This window comes from Lissotriton helveticus, chromosome 4_1 (genome assembly GCF_964261635.1).
Source record: "Lissotriton helveticus chromosome 4_1, aLisHel1.1, whole genome shotgun sequence".
Lineage (NCBI taxonomy): Eukaryota > Metazoa > Chordata > Amphibia > Caudata > Salamandridae > Lissotriton > Lissotriton helveticus.
The window spans coordinates 701,491,143-701,508,555 of record NC_136063.1 but is presented as its reverse complement, the minus strand read 5'-3'; the positions used below and the strand labels follow the sequence as shown (position 1 = coordinate 701,508,555).

General features: G+C 44.2%; 1 protein-coding gene across 1 annotated transcript in view; it reads left to right on the top strand.

Moving 5' to 3' along the window:
- Positions 1–16,810, top strand: part of MCM4 (minichromosome maintenance complex component 4) — a 67,679-nt gene extending 50,869 nt beyond the window's left edge. The window contains exons 12-17 of the mRNA XM_078687321.1: positions 363–728; positions 3,901–4,028; positions 12,629–12,836; positions 13,638–13,866; positions 14,938–15,071; positions 15,608–16,810. Coding sequence (XP_078543447.1) covers positions 363–728; positions 3,901–4,028; positions 12,629–12,836; positions 13,638–13,866; positions 14,938–15,071; positions 15,608–15,700 — 1,158 coding nt within the window. The 3' untranslated portion in view covers positions 15,701–16,810. The remainder of the gene's footprint in view (positions 1–362; positions 729–3,900; positions 4,029–12,628; positions 12,837–13,637; positions 13,867–14,937; positions 15,072–15,607) is intronic.
- The last annotated feature ends 603 nt before the right edge of the window (positions 16,811–17,413 follow it).

Here is a 17,413-nt window from a genome sequence, read left to right as displayed (position 1 = left end):
GCATAGCATTTTGCACTACTTGCATAGAAAAAATAGAATCTACATATGTTGCAGTTCTTGCTGTAAGCCATATGATGCTTTATCTGGGTTCCACACAAACGTTTTTGAGTAGCAGTGTTTGCAATATCCAAGTTGGGATTAAGGTTAAGTAATTTGTTTGTTGGTATGCTGTGTGTGCATGGGGTTCTGACCATTCACATGTTAGTGGGGAGTGTGGTGGGGAATTGTCAATTTTATTTATGGTAGTTTCAGGGAGCTCAAGTCCCTTGACAAGTGCCCAATGCTTTACTGATTTTCTGTGGTCTTTTTTTGTTCCCTGTCTGCATTTTGCCCTATTTGATCCTTTCAAACCACTCCCCCAGGGCATTCTTCTGCAGCTGTTCGGTGGTACACGAAAGGACTTCAGCCACACAGGGCGGGGTAATTTCAGAGCCGAAGTTAATATATTGTTGTGTGGGGACCCAGGCACCAGTAAGTCTCAGCTTCTGCAGTATGTCTACAACCTGGTACCAAGGGGTCAGTACACATCTGGAAAGGGCTCAAGTGCTGTGGGTCTTACGGCCTATGTCATGAAGGATCCCGAAACACGACAGCTGGTCCTGCAGACTGGGGCACTGGTTCTCAGTGACAACGGCATCTGTTGCATTGATGAGTTCGACAAGATGAGTGAAAGCACAAGGTCTGTGTTGCACGAAGTGATGGAACAGCAGACCCTTTCCATAGCTAAGGTAAGACATTCCATTGGTGTTAGGTCCACTTTAACAAGTGGTTATGCTGTTGGCAAATCCTGAAACTTTTTTGGACAGTTTAGTACCTCCAGATGTACTTGCAACAGATCACATCTCTAAACAAAAAAGAAAAGTGTTTTAAAATGCATTTAAATCTGTGGTTTTCTTGATTTCTTGAATCGGTCATCTTTCTAGAAAGTTATTGTGGATTCTGGTTTCCAAGCATATTATCCCACATCTTACACTGTTAAGCAAAGTGTTAATTATGATGTGACCTAGAGCAAAGCCATGTTTAGTAAATGTTTAAATTAAACTAGGTTTTGTTAATCAGGAGGAAAAATTGGCATCCTAAAAGCAATGGTGGCCGTTGAAACGGGTGAGGTGCGAAGTTAAAATGCTAGAAATCCAGGTCTAGTTTGGTTGTATGTTTAAAACCTCAGTCTTAATATACAGCAGCCTGAAGCAGGCTCCCAGGAGAAAATTTCCATTGTGCACTAGTGTTTGTCTAGGACAAAGGTCTTCAAACTTTTTGATGCAGAGACCCCCATGCCAAAACCTTTTAGGCGTAAGAACCCCCTCCTGAAAAAGTTCAAGAACTTGGTACTGCTCATCATTGACAACCATAAACGCCCCCAATTCCCATAGTAAATCATTTTTACAGTGGGGAAATAATAAACAGTATTTATCAAACCGAAGGTCAGTGGGCGTGGTCAAAGGTGTGGCTAAAAACAAACAGCCTCATTTATGAGGAATTGGCATAGGGCAGCACCACAAGTCATCTTGCTGCGCTGCCCCATGCCTACGTGAAAGGGCAGGAATAACCCGTATTTATGAAATACAGTGCATTCTTATCCTTTCTTCCTGCGTTGGTGCACTGCCTAGCGCAATGCAGGCAGGTTTGTTTTCATGCAGTAAGGGGCACCTTCCTGCACAAAAAATCCCAGGAGGGGTTTTCTTCGTTCTATGTGAGTTGCAGAATGCAGCACTTACAAAACAAGGAGAAATGAGAACATTTCTCCTTGTAACACCTGCTGTGGGGAGGCGTAGAATTTGGCCCTGCCCCATGTTTACATGGTTTTGTAAATCTAGGGCAGCGTCAAAATCCATTGGATGGCATGGGAACACCCACCATAATACCCATGGAACGCCTGCTTACCATAGTATGGCAACGCAGTGACTTGCGCTGCTTTGTCTTACTCCATATCTGAGGCTATGCAAAGCCACACAGGGTGACTTTACGTCGTCTCATAGAATTGAATGTGATGCTTGTACCTTCGGAGGTTCAAAAAAAGTGACACTCCGGCGGTGTAATCCTCTCCTAAATCAGCCCCAAAATATTTTCAGTTTTTTAGGTCTCACCATCGGGTAGCTACTTATAAAATAATGGGTAGCTAAAATTAAAAAACTTTAAAAAAAGAAATGAAATGAGAAAATTATAAAGCACAAAGCGTTCACCTGAGGATGTCAAGGAGCTCATCTGACAAAAGATACCGGAGAGATTTGACAACATCAGAGAATAAAAAGCCACGTTTTTAGCGCCTTTCTGAAGGCCAACAGAGGAGTTTCTTCCTTTAGCCTTAGTGGAATCGAGTTACAAAGTCAGGTAGTACAGACCAGGAAGTTTCTACCTCCCCAAGAACACTTTTTGAACCTGGGAACTACCAGGTTATGAGCATAAGCTGAGCGAAGAGAACCGGCCAGAATGTAGGGCTTGCAAATTCTATTTAAAAAGGCAGTTCCTATGTCATGAATAGCTTTAAAAGCTACGCAGAGGGCCTTAAATTCAATCTGTCTCTTCACCAGCAACCAGTGTAGCTCTTTAAGCGACATAGAGACAGATTTGTGTTTTGGGATGTTCAACAGTAAACGTGCTGCTGCGTTTTGCACAGTCTGTAACTTTGCCAGCATTTTTCCTGAAGGTTGATAAAAAAGGCCATTACAGTAGTCTGGTTGGCCGGAATAAAAGGAAGAATCCTAAGTAATTTTAAAGTGTAGAAGGATGTCTAGGTCAACTGGTTCACATGAAACTCGAAAGAAAGCATAGAATCAAACATGATTCCTAAGTTCGTTACTTTATTCACTGGATTGTAGGGAGCCCAGCGCTATTAGATAATGCACTGCAGAGGTCTGTGTGTAACCAGAGAGCCACAGAATTAAATTTGGTTGGTGCAGTGGAGAATAGTAGCTTGTGTATTTTTAGTGCCACGATGTCACAGCCTGTGACAGAAAGCACTGTGAATGTGTAAGTCGTTATTTTATACTTGCATTACACACATTAGAAGACTGCCTCAAACTGTGCAAATAGTTTTAGGATAAAATGGAGCTTCCAAAATGTTGATTTTAGTAATACCAGGCCATAAGTATTTTTTTTTTTTTTTTGCACAACTGTCCCTTCAACATCTGCTCTGGGGTGCTAAGCGCTGTGCAAGTGCAATCCTGATTGAAAACATGCACTTCACAGCCCAGTTGTTAACTCTTCCTACTACCACAAAAAAAATCTTTGGCATCACAATGCTTGGAGTGATTCGAGCAATAAAAACCAGAACCGTTCACAAGCACCCTTTACATTTGCAGATTAAGTTATACATTTACATATCATTCAGGCAAGCAGGCACTCTGGCACGAAGGATTGTTTTGCCTGTCTGCCGGCCTTTTCCTTTCAGAACACACTCAATTAACTTTGGTTGAAGCCTTGAAGTGTCCTGGGAGGTTTTTTGTTTTTATTCCTTTTCACATGTTTTGGATTCCAGACAGAAGTGAAGCCTGTAAATGTGTGACCCCCTTCCCAAGGCACCACGGCCCCATGGGGTTGCACCCCACAGATTGAAGACCTCTGGTCTAGGTTGAGCTGTGTCTCCTACTAAACTAGTGTTTACTAGCTCAAAGGCTGCGCTTGTGTCTTAAAATGTAAGGTCAGTTGAGGCCCATACATTTGATCACCACCTTATTCCACTTACCAGACCCTGAAAGCTATGACATGTTATTCCCGCACTACACCCAAGCGTTCGCTTAGTTGGCTGCCTCTCTAGGGGGAAAAAAATCCCCGACGATGATAATTTTAGGTAGTCAGATTAATTGTTTTATATATCTTTACACATTTCTTGTGACCTGATTTTTACTTCTCCATTCTCTCCAAGTGTCTGTGGTTATGAACTTGTGTTTTGTTTTTCAGGCTGGAATTATTTGTCAGTTGAATGCACGTACCTCTGTGCTGGCTGCAGCGAACCCTGTGGAGTCTCAGTGGAATCCAAAGAAAACCACCATTGAGAATATAGAACTTCCCCACACGCTGCTTTCTAGGTACTCATTACATAAATTATTCCATGGTGGTTTCTACTGGGCATTTTGTTTTTTGTAGGGTGAGTGTGTCTAGAAGGATAATTTTATTCGGTTTCACTCCTTTGGTTGAGCGCACTCATGGAACACACTGTAGGAAGCTGGCTTTTTGTGATGGTACCAATGTAAGGGCACACCATGTAAAGTCTAGATGACTCTTCTTGCTTTACAGGGCTTAATTTAATAATTCCAAGTGCTTTATTTGTGGTAGTGTGGTCAAGCAGCTTAGGCTTATCAGAAGTGTTAAGCATTTGTTACACACACTGGGTCAATAAATGAGACATGCAGTCGAAAATCAATCTGAGACCAATTTAGAAAAACAACGCAGATTTTAATATTTAGACACCAAGATCTCCAGAATCATGTAAGTACTTTCGAAGTTATAGATTTTACAAGAAACATAAAAAATGCTCAACATCTTTTGAGGCATGAGACTCGAACGCTGTAATGTTATCCTATTGGAGGAATACGTGAGCTGCATATAGATACTTCCATGTGATTGTCGAAGGTGCCTTAAGGTGCTTGGGGGCCAAGGTCCAAAGAACCCCCAGCAGTTCGGATTTACCTGCCGTGGTGTGGTGGTGTGTACAGGTGCAGGGGTGCTGGCAGTGGCGGCTCTTGCGCAATGGCAGAGGAGTGTCGCCCCGCTGCCTGGCTCAGAGCCAGCAAATGTAAAATAAAACTATGGTCTTCCACCGTTTTATTTTACATTTGCCTGCTCTTAGCAAAGCGGTGTTGGGAGGGGCGGGTGTAGGTATGGAAGGGGAAGGGGGAGGAGGAGTGCTAGCTCACTCCACTCCTTAAGTGCGCATATGTGTTTTGGCTGTCGTCTCAGGCTGACCAAAACACATGCGCACTTGCCCAGCTGCATTGAGCAACCGGGCTGGCGAAACCCCAAAGACTCCCTGGTCTGAGCAGGGTGTCTTTCCTGCATGCTCAGACCAGTCCCCCTGCGTCACGATGGTATCCTCGAGCACTACACAGTTTATTCAAAAGTACCTGTAACAAACAGGCTGCAAGTGGGGACTTAGAGACAAGTCTGGCAGAACCTAAAGGGGAACTCTGCTTGCGAAGGTTTCTGGAGCGAGGGGACGCAGAGATTTTTTTGTCCGCTGGCCACTAGAGTTGGAGGCTCTCTTGGTTCATGTGTTGACCCGGAGAGAATGAGAAAACAAGACGGCAGGGCCACTCTGCGTGCCTCATTGGTCCTGAAGTCCCTCGTCGGTAGGTTGTGTTTTTGCGGCGGGGTAGCCAGGATCGCATATCAAAGGTGGTAGAGGCTTTGAAGCCTCTGGCCTTGATATGCCAAATTCACTAGTCATCCTGCTAGAGGTGTGATCACCTTCTGCCAGGCAGGCAATGTTCATGACCTTTGAAAGTGCGGGCTCTCACCTGCAGTGGGTCAGAAACATGTCTGTGGTGGCAGTCTGGTTGTGGTTGGTCCCAGTCAGGCCACTTGCTAAGTGACTAGTGTGGTTCAGGAGGCACCTATACGGTGCCCTCTGGGTGCCTGTCTTCATAAATCTGATACTGGCATCAGTACGAATTCATCAAAACAAGGTGTTTGGTACCAAACATCAGTATTTTTAATGAGGCGATTATGTAGCTGTGCAACTCTTAACGACCAGTGCCTCCTACGTACCTTTAACATAGCTTCCTGATCCCTTGTAATGACTAGCAATGGAACTTTGGCATTACATGACCACATCTGCTCATGCAGATGTGCCCTCGCATGTAATTTACTGCACCTTGCCTTAGAGCTGTAAGGCCTGCTGTAGTGGTCACTTACATATAGTACATGCAGTGTACATGAGCATAGCACATTTAGTGTGCCATGTCGTGTTTTCAAAATGGTTTGCACCATTTCACTCATCATGAAAGGGTAGTTTATCTGTAGTTTTGGTGTGAGCCCCTTAGGGTGGCATAATGCATGCTGCAGCACTAAGGTACCCTCTTTAGTACCCATGCCATAGGTGTCAGAGTTACCATTTACCAGGGACTTGCAGAGGTGCTAAAGTCCTTGCCAATTGGGTTACAATTAAGTATTTGTCTTGGTTTTAGGCAAGGAGCACTGGCTCTGGGGTCTGGTTAGCAGGGATCCAGTGCACTGCCAGTCAGTACTGGTGAGCAAAAAGTGGGGGTGACCTTGTCAAAAAGGGGCACTTTCATACATTCACTCTTCTGTTGTCTCCCACTCCGTGGTGTTTGTTTAGTTACAGGTAACTGTCTTTTATTAGGGTTCTTAATGGTCTCAACATTTGAGTAAGTGGGATATATTTTTCTTTTGTACTCTGCTGGAAGTAAGCCACCCTTGTGGTGCTGGATTAGGGCTGCTAGGAAGGGACACCTGGTTGAAGACCTTAAAGTTTTGACCACACTGCGAACAATCACCTGTGCTGGGATGCCAGAGCATCTAAGAGGTGTGATGGGTTTCCTGTGCCAGTGCGAGGTAATATTCTGTTCGAGGCATATGGGCTGCAGATGGTAAATTTATGAATAGATCGCCATCTGGTGTTGGGCTCGGATGATTGCACTTTGTTTTTCTTCTGGAGAAGTCTTTGTCGTCATAGGTGACTCCTCCTCTCGGTGTTAGTGCGCATGGGCATCGGCTCCATCCTTAGATTGTTTTTTTCCGCCATCGGGTTCGGATGAGGATCGAAGCGCTCCGGACCGACTTCAACAAAGAAGGTTATAACCGGCGCGTATTCCTTTCCAAATCGACGGTATCGTTATCGAACGCGACTTCACTCCATACCGACGCGATTCGAAGGACGACGACTACGAGAAACTCGACGTAGTCCAGCCCGGGGTCCATGGAAAGGACTCCATTCAAAAAATGTCCAACGTGTGGTGCTAAGTTCCCACACAAGGACCTACACGAAGTGTGCAACCTCTGCTTGTCCCCTGAACACGAATCCAGGGACTGTGAGGCCTGTGCAGCGTTCTCGTCAAAGTCGACGATTAGAAACCGTCGAGCCCGAAGACACGAGGTATCGAGAATGCAGTCACAAGCAATCCCGGAGCTGTTCGAGGACCAGCAACCAGAAGAGGAGGAAGAAGAGGCCGACGAGGCGGGGTCAGAAGCGGACGAGTCCGACGTCGAGGAGATCGACGTCCAACAAACCGTGAGTGACGACGTCCCTTTACCGAAAAACAGACCCCGCACGGTGTCGACCCCGCCCTCGAGCCCGGTCAGACAACCGAAAAAAGTTTCCAACGCCCCGCCTTCGAGCCCGGCAACGAAACAGAAACCGAAACACTCGGTCCCCCATCATAGTGGTTCCGGTTCCGATAAACCAACCACATCGACACCGAAGCACCAGGTCAAGGAAAGCTCGAAGTCGAAGCAGTCCATGTCGACACCGAAGCACGCTTCGGCGCCGAAAACACCCTCGACACCGGGGACATCTTCGATACCGAAGAAATCGGATCCGAACAAAACTTCGGCACCGAAAACACAAATGGACATTTCAAAGAAAAGACACCTTTCGGAACCGAAAACTGCGGTACCGACACAGGAACACGGAACGGATCCTAAACAAAAGACTTTGTTTATTGACCCAAAGACTGGCAAGGTAGTCACAGAGCTACCTAAAAAGAGGAAACATGAACATTTGGACGACAAGGCTCATCCAAAGAAGAGAACAATGGGGACGAATACAACTCCTCCCCCTTCTCCCAAACCTCACACACCATCTTCGCCTATTCCTCACAATAGGCCAGATATTCCTCCCACACGTCCATCTACACCTACAACAGATGGAGAAAGTGACACAGGGGAGGGGGGACACCCTGGGGATGATGAGGACACAATCCCAGAGGAGGCAGACCCATGGGAGGAGTATAATGTGGGATCAGGTAATGATACCGACCTTGAGTCATATCCCTCAAAACCTTCACCTCCTGATGACAATACTGGGTTTGCACAACTCATTACTAGAGCAGCAACATTTCATAAGGTAGACCTACATACAGAACCTCTAGTACAGGACTTCTTATTAGAGACACTACCTACTGCACAAAGAACATCAGGAACACTACCAATGCTAAAAGGCCTTCTCAGTCATACATCAGAGATATTCAAAGACCCAGTGAGGGCTAGGGTATTGAACCCAAGAATTGATAAAAAATATAGGGCAGCTCCAAAAGACCCAATATACATTAAGGGACAAATTCCTCTAGACTCACTAGTGGTCACAAACGCTCGCAAGAGAGCAAACTCTTTATCTACGGGAGAAGCGCCACCTCCTGACAAAGAGTCTAAACTAATAGATGCCTCTGGCAAGAGAGTAGCATCTCAAGCGGCAAACAGTTGGCGCATAGCTAATACACAAGCACTACTTGCAAGGTATGACAGAGCGCATTATGATGAATTAGAAACACTCATCAAACATCTCCCTAAAGAACATCAAAAGAGAGCTGATCAACTTATACAAGAAGGGAAGTTAATTACTAACACTTCAATAAAGTGCGCCCTAGACGCGGCAGAAACTGCGGCAAGGTCGACAAATACAAGCATCATGCTAAGGAGACATGCATGGCTCAGAGTGTCAGGATTCAAACAAGAGGTACAAACCTCGTTACTTAATCAACCTTTTGATGGGAAAACACTTTTTGGCACAGGGACAGATGAGGCCCTAGAAAAAATGAAAAAGGATACAGAAACGGCTAAATCAATGGGAGCATTGCAGCAGCCGACACAAAGAGGTTCCTTTCGTAGATCCACCTATAGAGGAGGATCCAAAAGTACAGGTACAAACCAACAGCAAACCTCTTTTACACCTACATCACCCAGAGGTAATTCTAGAGGTGGATACAGGGGTAACAACAACAAGGGTAGAGGTCGCGGAAACAACAACAACCGCAACTCTCCAACCCCAAAACAGTGACTTCATAGAGCTTCCCCCAGACCATATAACACCGGTAGGGGGACACCTATCACAGTTCCTACCTGTCTGGGAAAACATCACATCAGACAAGTGGGTAAGACAAATTATCCAACATGGTTATTGCCTAGAACTCACAGCTACCCCACCAAACATCCCCCCCAAACAGCGTCCAATGAAACAAGATCACCTGACACTGTTAAAACAGGAAGTAATATCACTGCTAGAAAAGCATGCCATAGAGAAGGTTCCACAGCACCAACAGGGAACAGGAGTATACTCCCTATACTTCCTAATCCCCAAAAAGGACGGGTCTCTAAGGCCAATACTGGACCTAAGACCTCTCAACGCATACATAAATTCGGAACATTTCCACATGGTCACGCTCCAACAAGTACTTCCTTTACTGAAGAAAGGGGACTTTCTTTCTACACTGGATCTAAAAGACGCTTACTTTCATATCCCTATTCACAAAGCCCACAGGAAATACCTCAGGTTTGTGGTAGAAGGACAACATTATCAGTTCAAAGTCCTCCCATTTGGTGTCACGACGGCACCAAGGGTGTTCACAAAATGCCTGGCAGTGGTAGCAGCTCACCTAAGAAGACAACAAATTCATGTCTTCCCATACTTGGACGACTGGCTAATAAAAGCCAGGTCGCAAGAGGAGTGTCTGCAACACACACAAAAGACAATTCAGCTACTACACCAGCTAGGGTTCACGGTGAACTACACAAAGTCACACCTACAACCAAACAAAGTTCAACAATATCTGGGGGCTACCATAGACACAGAAAAAGCCAAAGTGTACCCCAACCCAATAAGAGTCCAAGCAATGCTTACAATCATTCAGAGATTTCAGCCACAACACTCACTAACAGCAAGAGTGTTCATGCAGCTACTAGGTATGATGTCATCCTGCATACTGCTAATACCATATGCAAAACTACAAATGCGTCCGCTACAAGAATGCTTAGCGACACAGTGGAATCAGGCTCAAGGACAGATTACGGATCTGGTGTTGGTAGACGACCGCACACACCGCTCTCTGAAGTGGTGGAACAGAACAAACATTACCAAGGGGCGGTCGTTCCTAGAGCCAATTCCACAGGTGACAATAACCGCAGACGCATCGCTCACCGGATGGGGAGCACATATGGACAAATACACAGTACAAGGAAGGTGGAGTGTGCAGGAAAAAACACTGCACATCAACTATCTAGAACTACTGGCAGTGTTTCTAGCATTGAAAGCCTTTCAGATACATGTTATCCACAAAGCAGTCCTGATCAGAACAGACAACATGACAGCAATGTATTATATTCAAAAACAGGGGGGGACGCACTCTCTCCAATTATCCAGACTAGCACAGGAGATTTGGAGATGGGCCATTCCTCAAAACATCTATCTGTTAGCCGAACACCTACCAGGAGTTCAAAACCAGATAGCAGACATCTTAAGCAGACAGTCGGAACAAATACACGAATGGGAACTGCACCAACAAATACTGCAGCCATTCTTCCAAAGATGGGGACAACCAGAGATAGACCTATTTGCCACTCATCAGAACGCAAAATGCCAAAGCTTCGCGTCCAGGTACCCACATCACCTGTCGCAGGGCAATGCGTTATGGATAAATTGGTCCAACAAATTTGCATACGCTTTTCCCCCTCTCCCACTAATCCCATTAGTGGTCAGGAAACTGCAACAACATTCAATGACCATGATACTAGTAGCACCCACGTGGGCAAGACAGCCGTGGTTCACCACGCTCCTGCAACTCTCACAAGTGCCACATCAAAAGCTACGAATTCTACCCATGCACCTTACACAGAACCATGGAGAGATAATGCACCCAGATCCAACTCAATTGAACTTAGCGATCTGGCTCCTGAAATCCTAGAATTTGGGTACTTAGATCTCCCCCCAAATTGCATGGAAATAATCAAACAAGCGAGACGTCCAACCACCAGAGCATGCTATGCAGCTAAGTGGAAGAGGTTTGCTATACACTGCACTAATAACAATATCAACCCTCTAGACGTATCAACAAGGGAGATTATTTGCTACTTGTTACACTTACAGCAATGTAATCTAGCGTACACATCTATCAGAGTACATCTAGCAGCTATAGCAGCATACCTACAAAATAGGCAGCGCATATCACTGTTCAGAGTACCAGCGATAAAAGCATTCATGGAAGGGCTTAAAAGAGTCATTCCACCAAGATTACCACCTTCCCCAGTCTGGAACCTCAACGTAGTACTCACCAGACTAATGGGGCCACCCTTCGAACCTATGCATAGGTGCGAAATACAATTCCTTACATGGAAGGTGGCATTCCTTATAGCCATTACCTCACTCAGAAGAGTAAGCGAGTTACAGGCATTAACAATACAAGAACCATTCCTACAGATACACCAGAATAAAGTGGTTCTTAGAACAAACCCAAAGTTCTTGCCTAAAGTAATTTCAGCATTCCACATCAATCAGCCAGTGGAATTACCAGTCTTCTTTCCAAAGCCACAGACGGTGGCAGAAAGGGCTCTACATACACTAGATGTTAAAAGAGCCATTTCATACTACATAGAAAGAACACAAGACTTCAGGAAAACTAAACAACTATTTGTAGCATTTTCCCCAACACATAAGGGCAATCCTATCTCTAAAGCAGGCATCGCAAGATGGATTGTAAGATGTATACAAATATGTTACATTAAAGCAAAGAGAACATTAACTGTTCCTCCTAGAGCTCATTCCACAAGAAAACTAGGAGCATCTATGGCATTCTTAGGGAACATTCCCCTAGATGACATATGTAGAGCAGCAACTTGGTCTACACCACATACATTCACAAAGCACTACTGTGTTGATGTACAGGCTGCACAACAAGCCAGAGTGGGCCAAGCTGTATTAAAAACTCTATTTCAGACAGTTGCGACAGACACTGGTGACCACCGCTAGGGAGGTAACTGCTGTACAATCTATTCATAAATGTACCATCTGCAGCCCATATGCCTCGAACGGAATATGCTACTTACCAGTATGCATCTGTTCTTGGCATAGAGGGCTGCAGAGTGGTACATGCCCTCCCTGCCTCCCCGGAAACCTGTGTCTGTCCCAACATTATCTTATTTAGATACATTTACATGGGCATATCTTTATGTACTACACTACACTACTCCATCTAACCCTACTATGGCAAAACAATCTAAGGATGGAGCCGATGCCCATGCGCACTAACACCGAGAGGAGGAGTCACCTATGACGACAAAGACTTCTCCAGAAGAAAAACAAAGTGCAATCATCCGAGCCCAACACCAGATGGCGATCTATTCATAAATGTACCACTCTGCAGCCCTCTATGCCAAGAACAGATGCATACTGGTAAGTAGCATATTCCTTCTCGTCATTATGTTGCTGCTTTTGCCATACACGTGGACTCGGTACATGATGATCTCACTACCAGAGTTAGACATTTTATTAAGATCTTATGAATAAAGTACATGCCTGAACATTTCTGAACAGTTTATCGTCAGGTTTACCCTTTGCCTGTAGTTATTTTCCTTACATGTTACTGTTCTGGCCCAAACAGAATTGTGCAGTTTGGGAGACTTGCTGTAAAAATATTTGGAAAGAATGTTTAGTAAGTATTCATTTGGATATTGTTTGCCACAGGTTTGATTTGATTTTCTTGATGCTGGATCCACAAGATGAAGCTTATGACCGGCGTCTCGCCCACCACTTGGTTGCTCTTTACTACCAGACCGAGGAGCAGATGGAGGAAGAGCACATGGACATGGCGCTGCTGAAGGACTATATTGCATATGCACGGACGTACGTCACACCGAAGCTAACCGAGGAGGCTGGCCAAGCCCTGATTGAGGTAAACTTCCACAACCTTTTATTATTTTTTGAGAAGCCAGCTACAAGTGTATATAATCTGGTGCTGTTTGCACACAAGCTTCAAATAAGATATAAATGTGCTCCTTCCATTTTGATTTTTCAAAATTTTGTTCATTGCAATGTACTCGTTGCAGTCGGTGTACAATCATTGTGCATGCATTAATGTGGAGGAAGTATTGACACATTTTTTATATTGCTTCAGGGAACTTTTGGACTGGATCAGTTTAGCAGTTTTGGACTTAATTTTTACTACCTCAATTAAACTCGTGAATGTGCACAGGGTGTTAGAGTTCAGGTGGGTTTGGTGCTCTGCACTTAAGGTAGGGTATGAGACTGTTCCTGATTTAGATGTGTCCCTGGAGAAGTACTATGGGCAAAGTCAGTCATTATATGAACCCTGAATCCACAGCCTTTACCTCAAATGCTGCTGAGAGTCGCAACACATGGGTGATTGACTTTCTTGAGAGCCCTAAGCGCCATGCCTTCCTTGCCATGTAAGACTAAAAGAATTTGGCAGTAGAATGAGATACAGGGAGCTCAAATGTGGGTGAGGAAGGCCCAGGTACCTGACTTCCTGTGAATTCATAGTTGAATGATATATTAACACCTGCTTTAGTCTGCTGGGAGGTCTGCCTGTCACAGCCATTTTGTAATCTTTAGAATTCTGATAGCTTTTAGCTAAACGTTATTTGGATAAACCACAACAGCCTAGCATTTTTACAGATGGAAGAATGACATTCGGCGAGAGTGGAACATTCATTGCTGTGCTTGTGTTCCCTAGGCGTATGTAGACATGCGAAAGGTTGGCAGTGGACGAGGCATGGTCTCTGCCTACCCCCGTCAGCTGGAATCACTGATCCGCCTGGCAGAAGCTCACTCGAAAGTACGCTTTTCAAACAAAGTGGAAACAATAGATGTGGAGGAGGCAAAGCGCCTGCATCGAGAGGCTCTGAAGCAATCTGCGACTGACCCCAGAACTGGCATCGTGGACATCTCCATTCTCACCACAGGTCAGTCTGAAGGACTGTTAAATGGCCTAATAATCTAGAGCTGCATGCACTGCTGCCTTCAGAACCAAGTTTGTGCATCAAGATTATCAATTGGTATAAAACTTGTCTTTTAGGATAAAAATGGGTATTTATTCAGATTTTTAGGTCTGGCTTTTGACTGTACAGCCCTATTACTAACCATATTCATAAAATCGTTGGGGGCACCCTATAAGGTATTGGCTTGAGACTGTCCTCTGTCCTAGCTGTGACCATTGGAGCATATATCTCCACTCAAGGACTCGCTTTGGACTTCATGAAGGACTATTTTATAACTACAGCCCTCTGCCCCCTTCTGTTGGCATCCTCCCACCTATGTGCATCGCTCAAAACTCAGACCCTATTTGCTTGAGTTAATATCAGCCACTACTAGTCACTTGGGCCGCACCCTAGTTTATCTTGCATACCATGCCGCCTCATTTTGGATCCAGCCATATGCAAATCAGTGTTCATTACATTACAGCCCGAACTGCCGGTCAGGCCCTCCCTAAACTGAAACACAGGACAATCCTGGCAGGGAGCAAAATTATATTTATATATATATATATATATATATTTATATATATATCGCAGATTTTCTGAAACTTATTGTACTTTGATGGATCATCTTACTCAAATACATAATATACAATGATAAGGCCAACACTGCTAGGAGTGTATTGATGCCAGACCCATAAAAGGACATTAAATGCTGTCCTAATTTCTAGTTACTAGTTGCTAGTTACTAGTTTGGGGTCTCTATTCAGTCCATAGAATGTTTCTGAAGGGTTTGGGGAGGAATGTTGGGCTGACTTTGTGCTGCTATTATGAACCGGGGTGCAGTTAAATTAAAAAAAAAAAGTCATAAGTGATTTAGTCCTTATTGGAGATTTAAAGTTTTTAGAAGGAAAATGAGTTGCACTTGTTTGAAATGTGTAATGGCCAGCTTGCAAAGCTAAGTTTAAATAACTTGTCTGGTGGTCCTTGCTTAGCATCATGACCGTTAGATGGCACCTTGAATCATTGCCACTTGGTGTTTGTAACTTTCTCTCGTAGGAATGAGTGCAACCGCCCGAAAACGCAAAGAGGAACTAGCCCAAGCTCTGAAGAAGCTTATCCAGTCAAAGGGCAAAACGCCGGCTCTGAAATATCAGATGCTCTTTGAGGATCTCCGAGCCCAGTCTGACATGGTAAGTGGTGATGCGCATTCAGTGTTGTATGTATTGGGTGCTTGGTCATAAAGCATAGGTATTTGGAGAGGATGGTGTCTTCAAGACACTCCTGTAGACTCAACTCTCTTATTAGTACCACTGAACTAGTAGAAATACACTATGCAGCCTGCAACATGCATTTAACCAGAGACGTACGCGTGGAGGGACTTGCTCTTTAGAGTACCTGTTTGCTCCAGAGGAGTGCAAGTACTTTCCCATTAAATGTTTTGCAGCAGTGCTGAGAAGTCCGGGGATTTAAGCAGTGCAGGTACGTCGTGCTGGAAACTACCTGCCCGTTTAAAGCACTGCATATAGCAGGACTCGTCCCATTGTACAGCACAATATTCCCTTGGCAGACACGGATTTTCGGGGCATAAGTCTGGGTTGCCTTGTGTTGGCTTTTTATAATGGTATTTTCGTGCGGCTGCTTAGGTACTTTAGCTTTGTGAGGTGCAGAAAGAATTATAGTTGATGTGTTGTATCTTTTTTTTTAATTATTGTTCCTTTTCTTCCAGGCTGTGACCAAGGATATGTTCGAGGAAGCCCTGCATGCCCTGGCTGACGAGGACTACTTGACTGTAACAGGAAAGACTGTTCGATTGCTCTAAGGAGAGACATTTCAAGGCTCCCTCACTCAGTGGGGTCTCTGTACTATAGATGCTGATCTGTTTGTCTAAAACCTTGTCGCCAAAGTTGTGACGGTGACCAATCGGCTTGCATCACTGCCAGTTTTGTAAATAGCCAGGTTCTTCGTGCGTGTGAAAGATGGCAGTAAATGCTTTTTTGAAGTATATAGGTCTCCCGAATGACCACGCAACAGCAATAAAACATTTTTCTTTTGCAAAAAGTTACGTTCGTGCGATTTCAAGAGCCGCTGCTTCAGAGGACGTGAACACTGCCTCTACAACGAAGACGTGTGTACCTCTTGTGTTTCGAGCGGACTTGAACATTCTAGCTTACACTAGAGCGGTCTAAACTTACTGGACACTGCCGGCACTCAAAGGAGCCTCAAAGGGAATCCTGTGGGTGCTGATAAGAAAATTCTGGAGTGACCCATCTGGGATATCAGATAGGGGTGGGTGGAATATAGTACTGGCGGGCATGTCTGGAGCTCACTTAAAATCTTACTTTGTTTCCCTGCGTTTCTACTGCTCTGAGCCTCTGATATTTTTTATAGAACAGTTCTATGGCTGCAGTACAACTTCAGTACTGCAACACACTTCTACAGCCCTGGAAGGACACAAACTCATTTGAATTCTCCACATCGGTTTTTGAGTCACTAAACAGGCAAAATACAGGCAAATGCAGGCAGATAAATGGATCATAACGCTACATCCAAGCTCTCCGGTTGTCCCCCCACTCCACCCAATGCTGCAAATAGTTCTCACATGGGTGCATCTTGTGTTGTAAATTGCAGTGAGTACTGCAAAACCACTGGGGCTGACAGATGTTGTATAGGTGTTGCAGTGGAAGTGGTGTAAATTTTATAAGCATTCACAACCCTGATCTTTCAATAAACAGGATCTTCTCTATAACCAAGAGTTTGGGCCCATGTAAACTCAATCACTTACAATATCAGGTCCTCCGATGAACCTTTGTTAGAGCTAATAGGAACTTGATAATGAGAGACTTCAATGAAGTAAAAATGCCTAACAACCATAGTCACAATATGCAAAATGTCAACTCATTAATAAAAACAAACTTTGAATACTTATAAAGTAACCTTTGTCTAATATTTCAGAATATGAATGATCAATACACAAGTACAATAAATATCAAAAGAATCTTCATTAGTCCAATCTTACAGGTATTTTCACAATAAGAAAACAGTTCAAACAAATACATCAAAGTTCAATAACAAGTGAGTGGAGAGAAAGAGAATAAATAATTCATTGTAATATCCTTATGCAATTCAGATTTTTCATATGAACCTAGATCAATGAAATCTAATGCACAGCGTGCAATAGTCTGAAATAGCGAACCCTTCGGCTGAAAAGGTATAGCTTAAGCAACATCACCAGCCGATGAAGGGCAAAGTAATCGGGACAATCTCGGTCAGGAATTGCAAGGATAGTAGCCAGCCAGAGTAGCGGAGAATACAGCAGCAAGGTTCTCTTCTCAAAGCAACCTCTACTGCCAAGTTATTTTCTCACGGTAATAATTATACCCCAAATTGTTCACAATCCAACCCCCCCTAAAGTAACACTTTTTTACAAATCACTCAATTTCATTCCTCTAACTTATGAGGTGAAAATCAGCCTCACCAGTTCATCTGGGTTTTTTTAATTTACTTATTTATTTATTTAAACATTTGTAAAGCG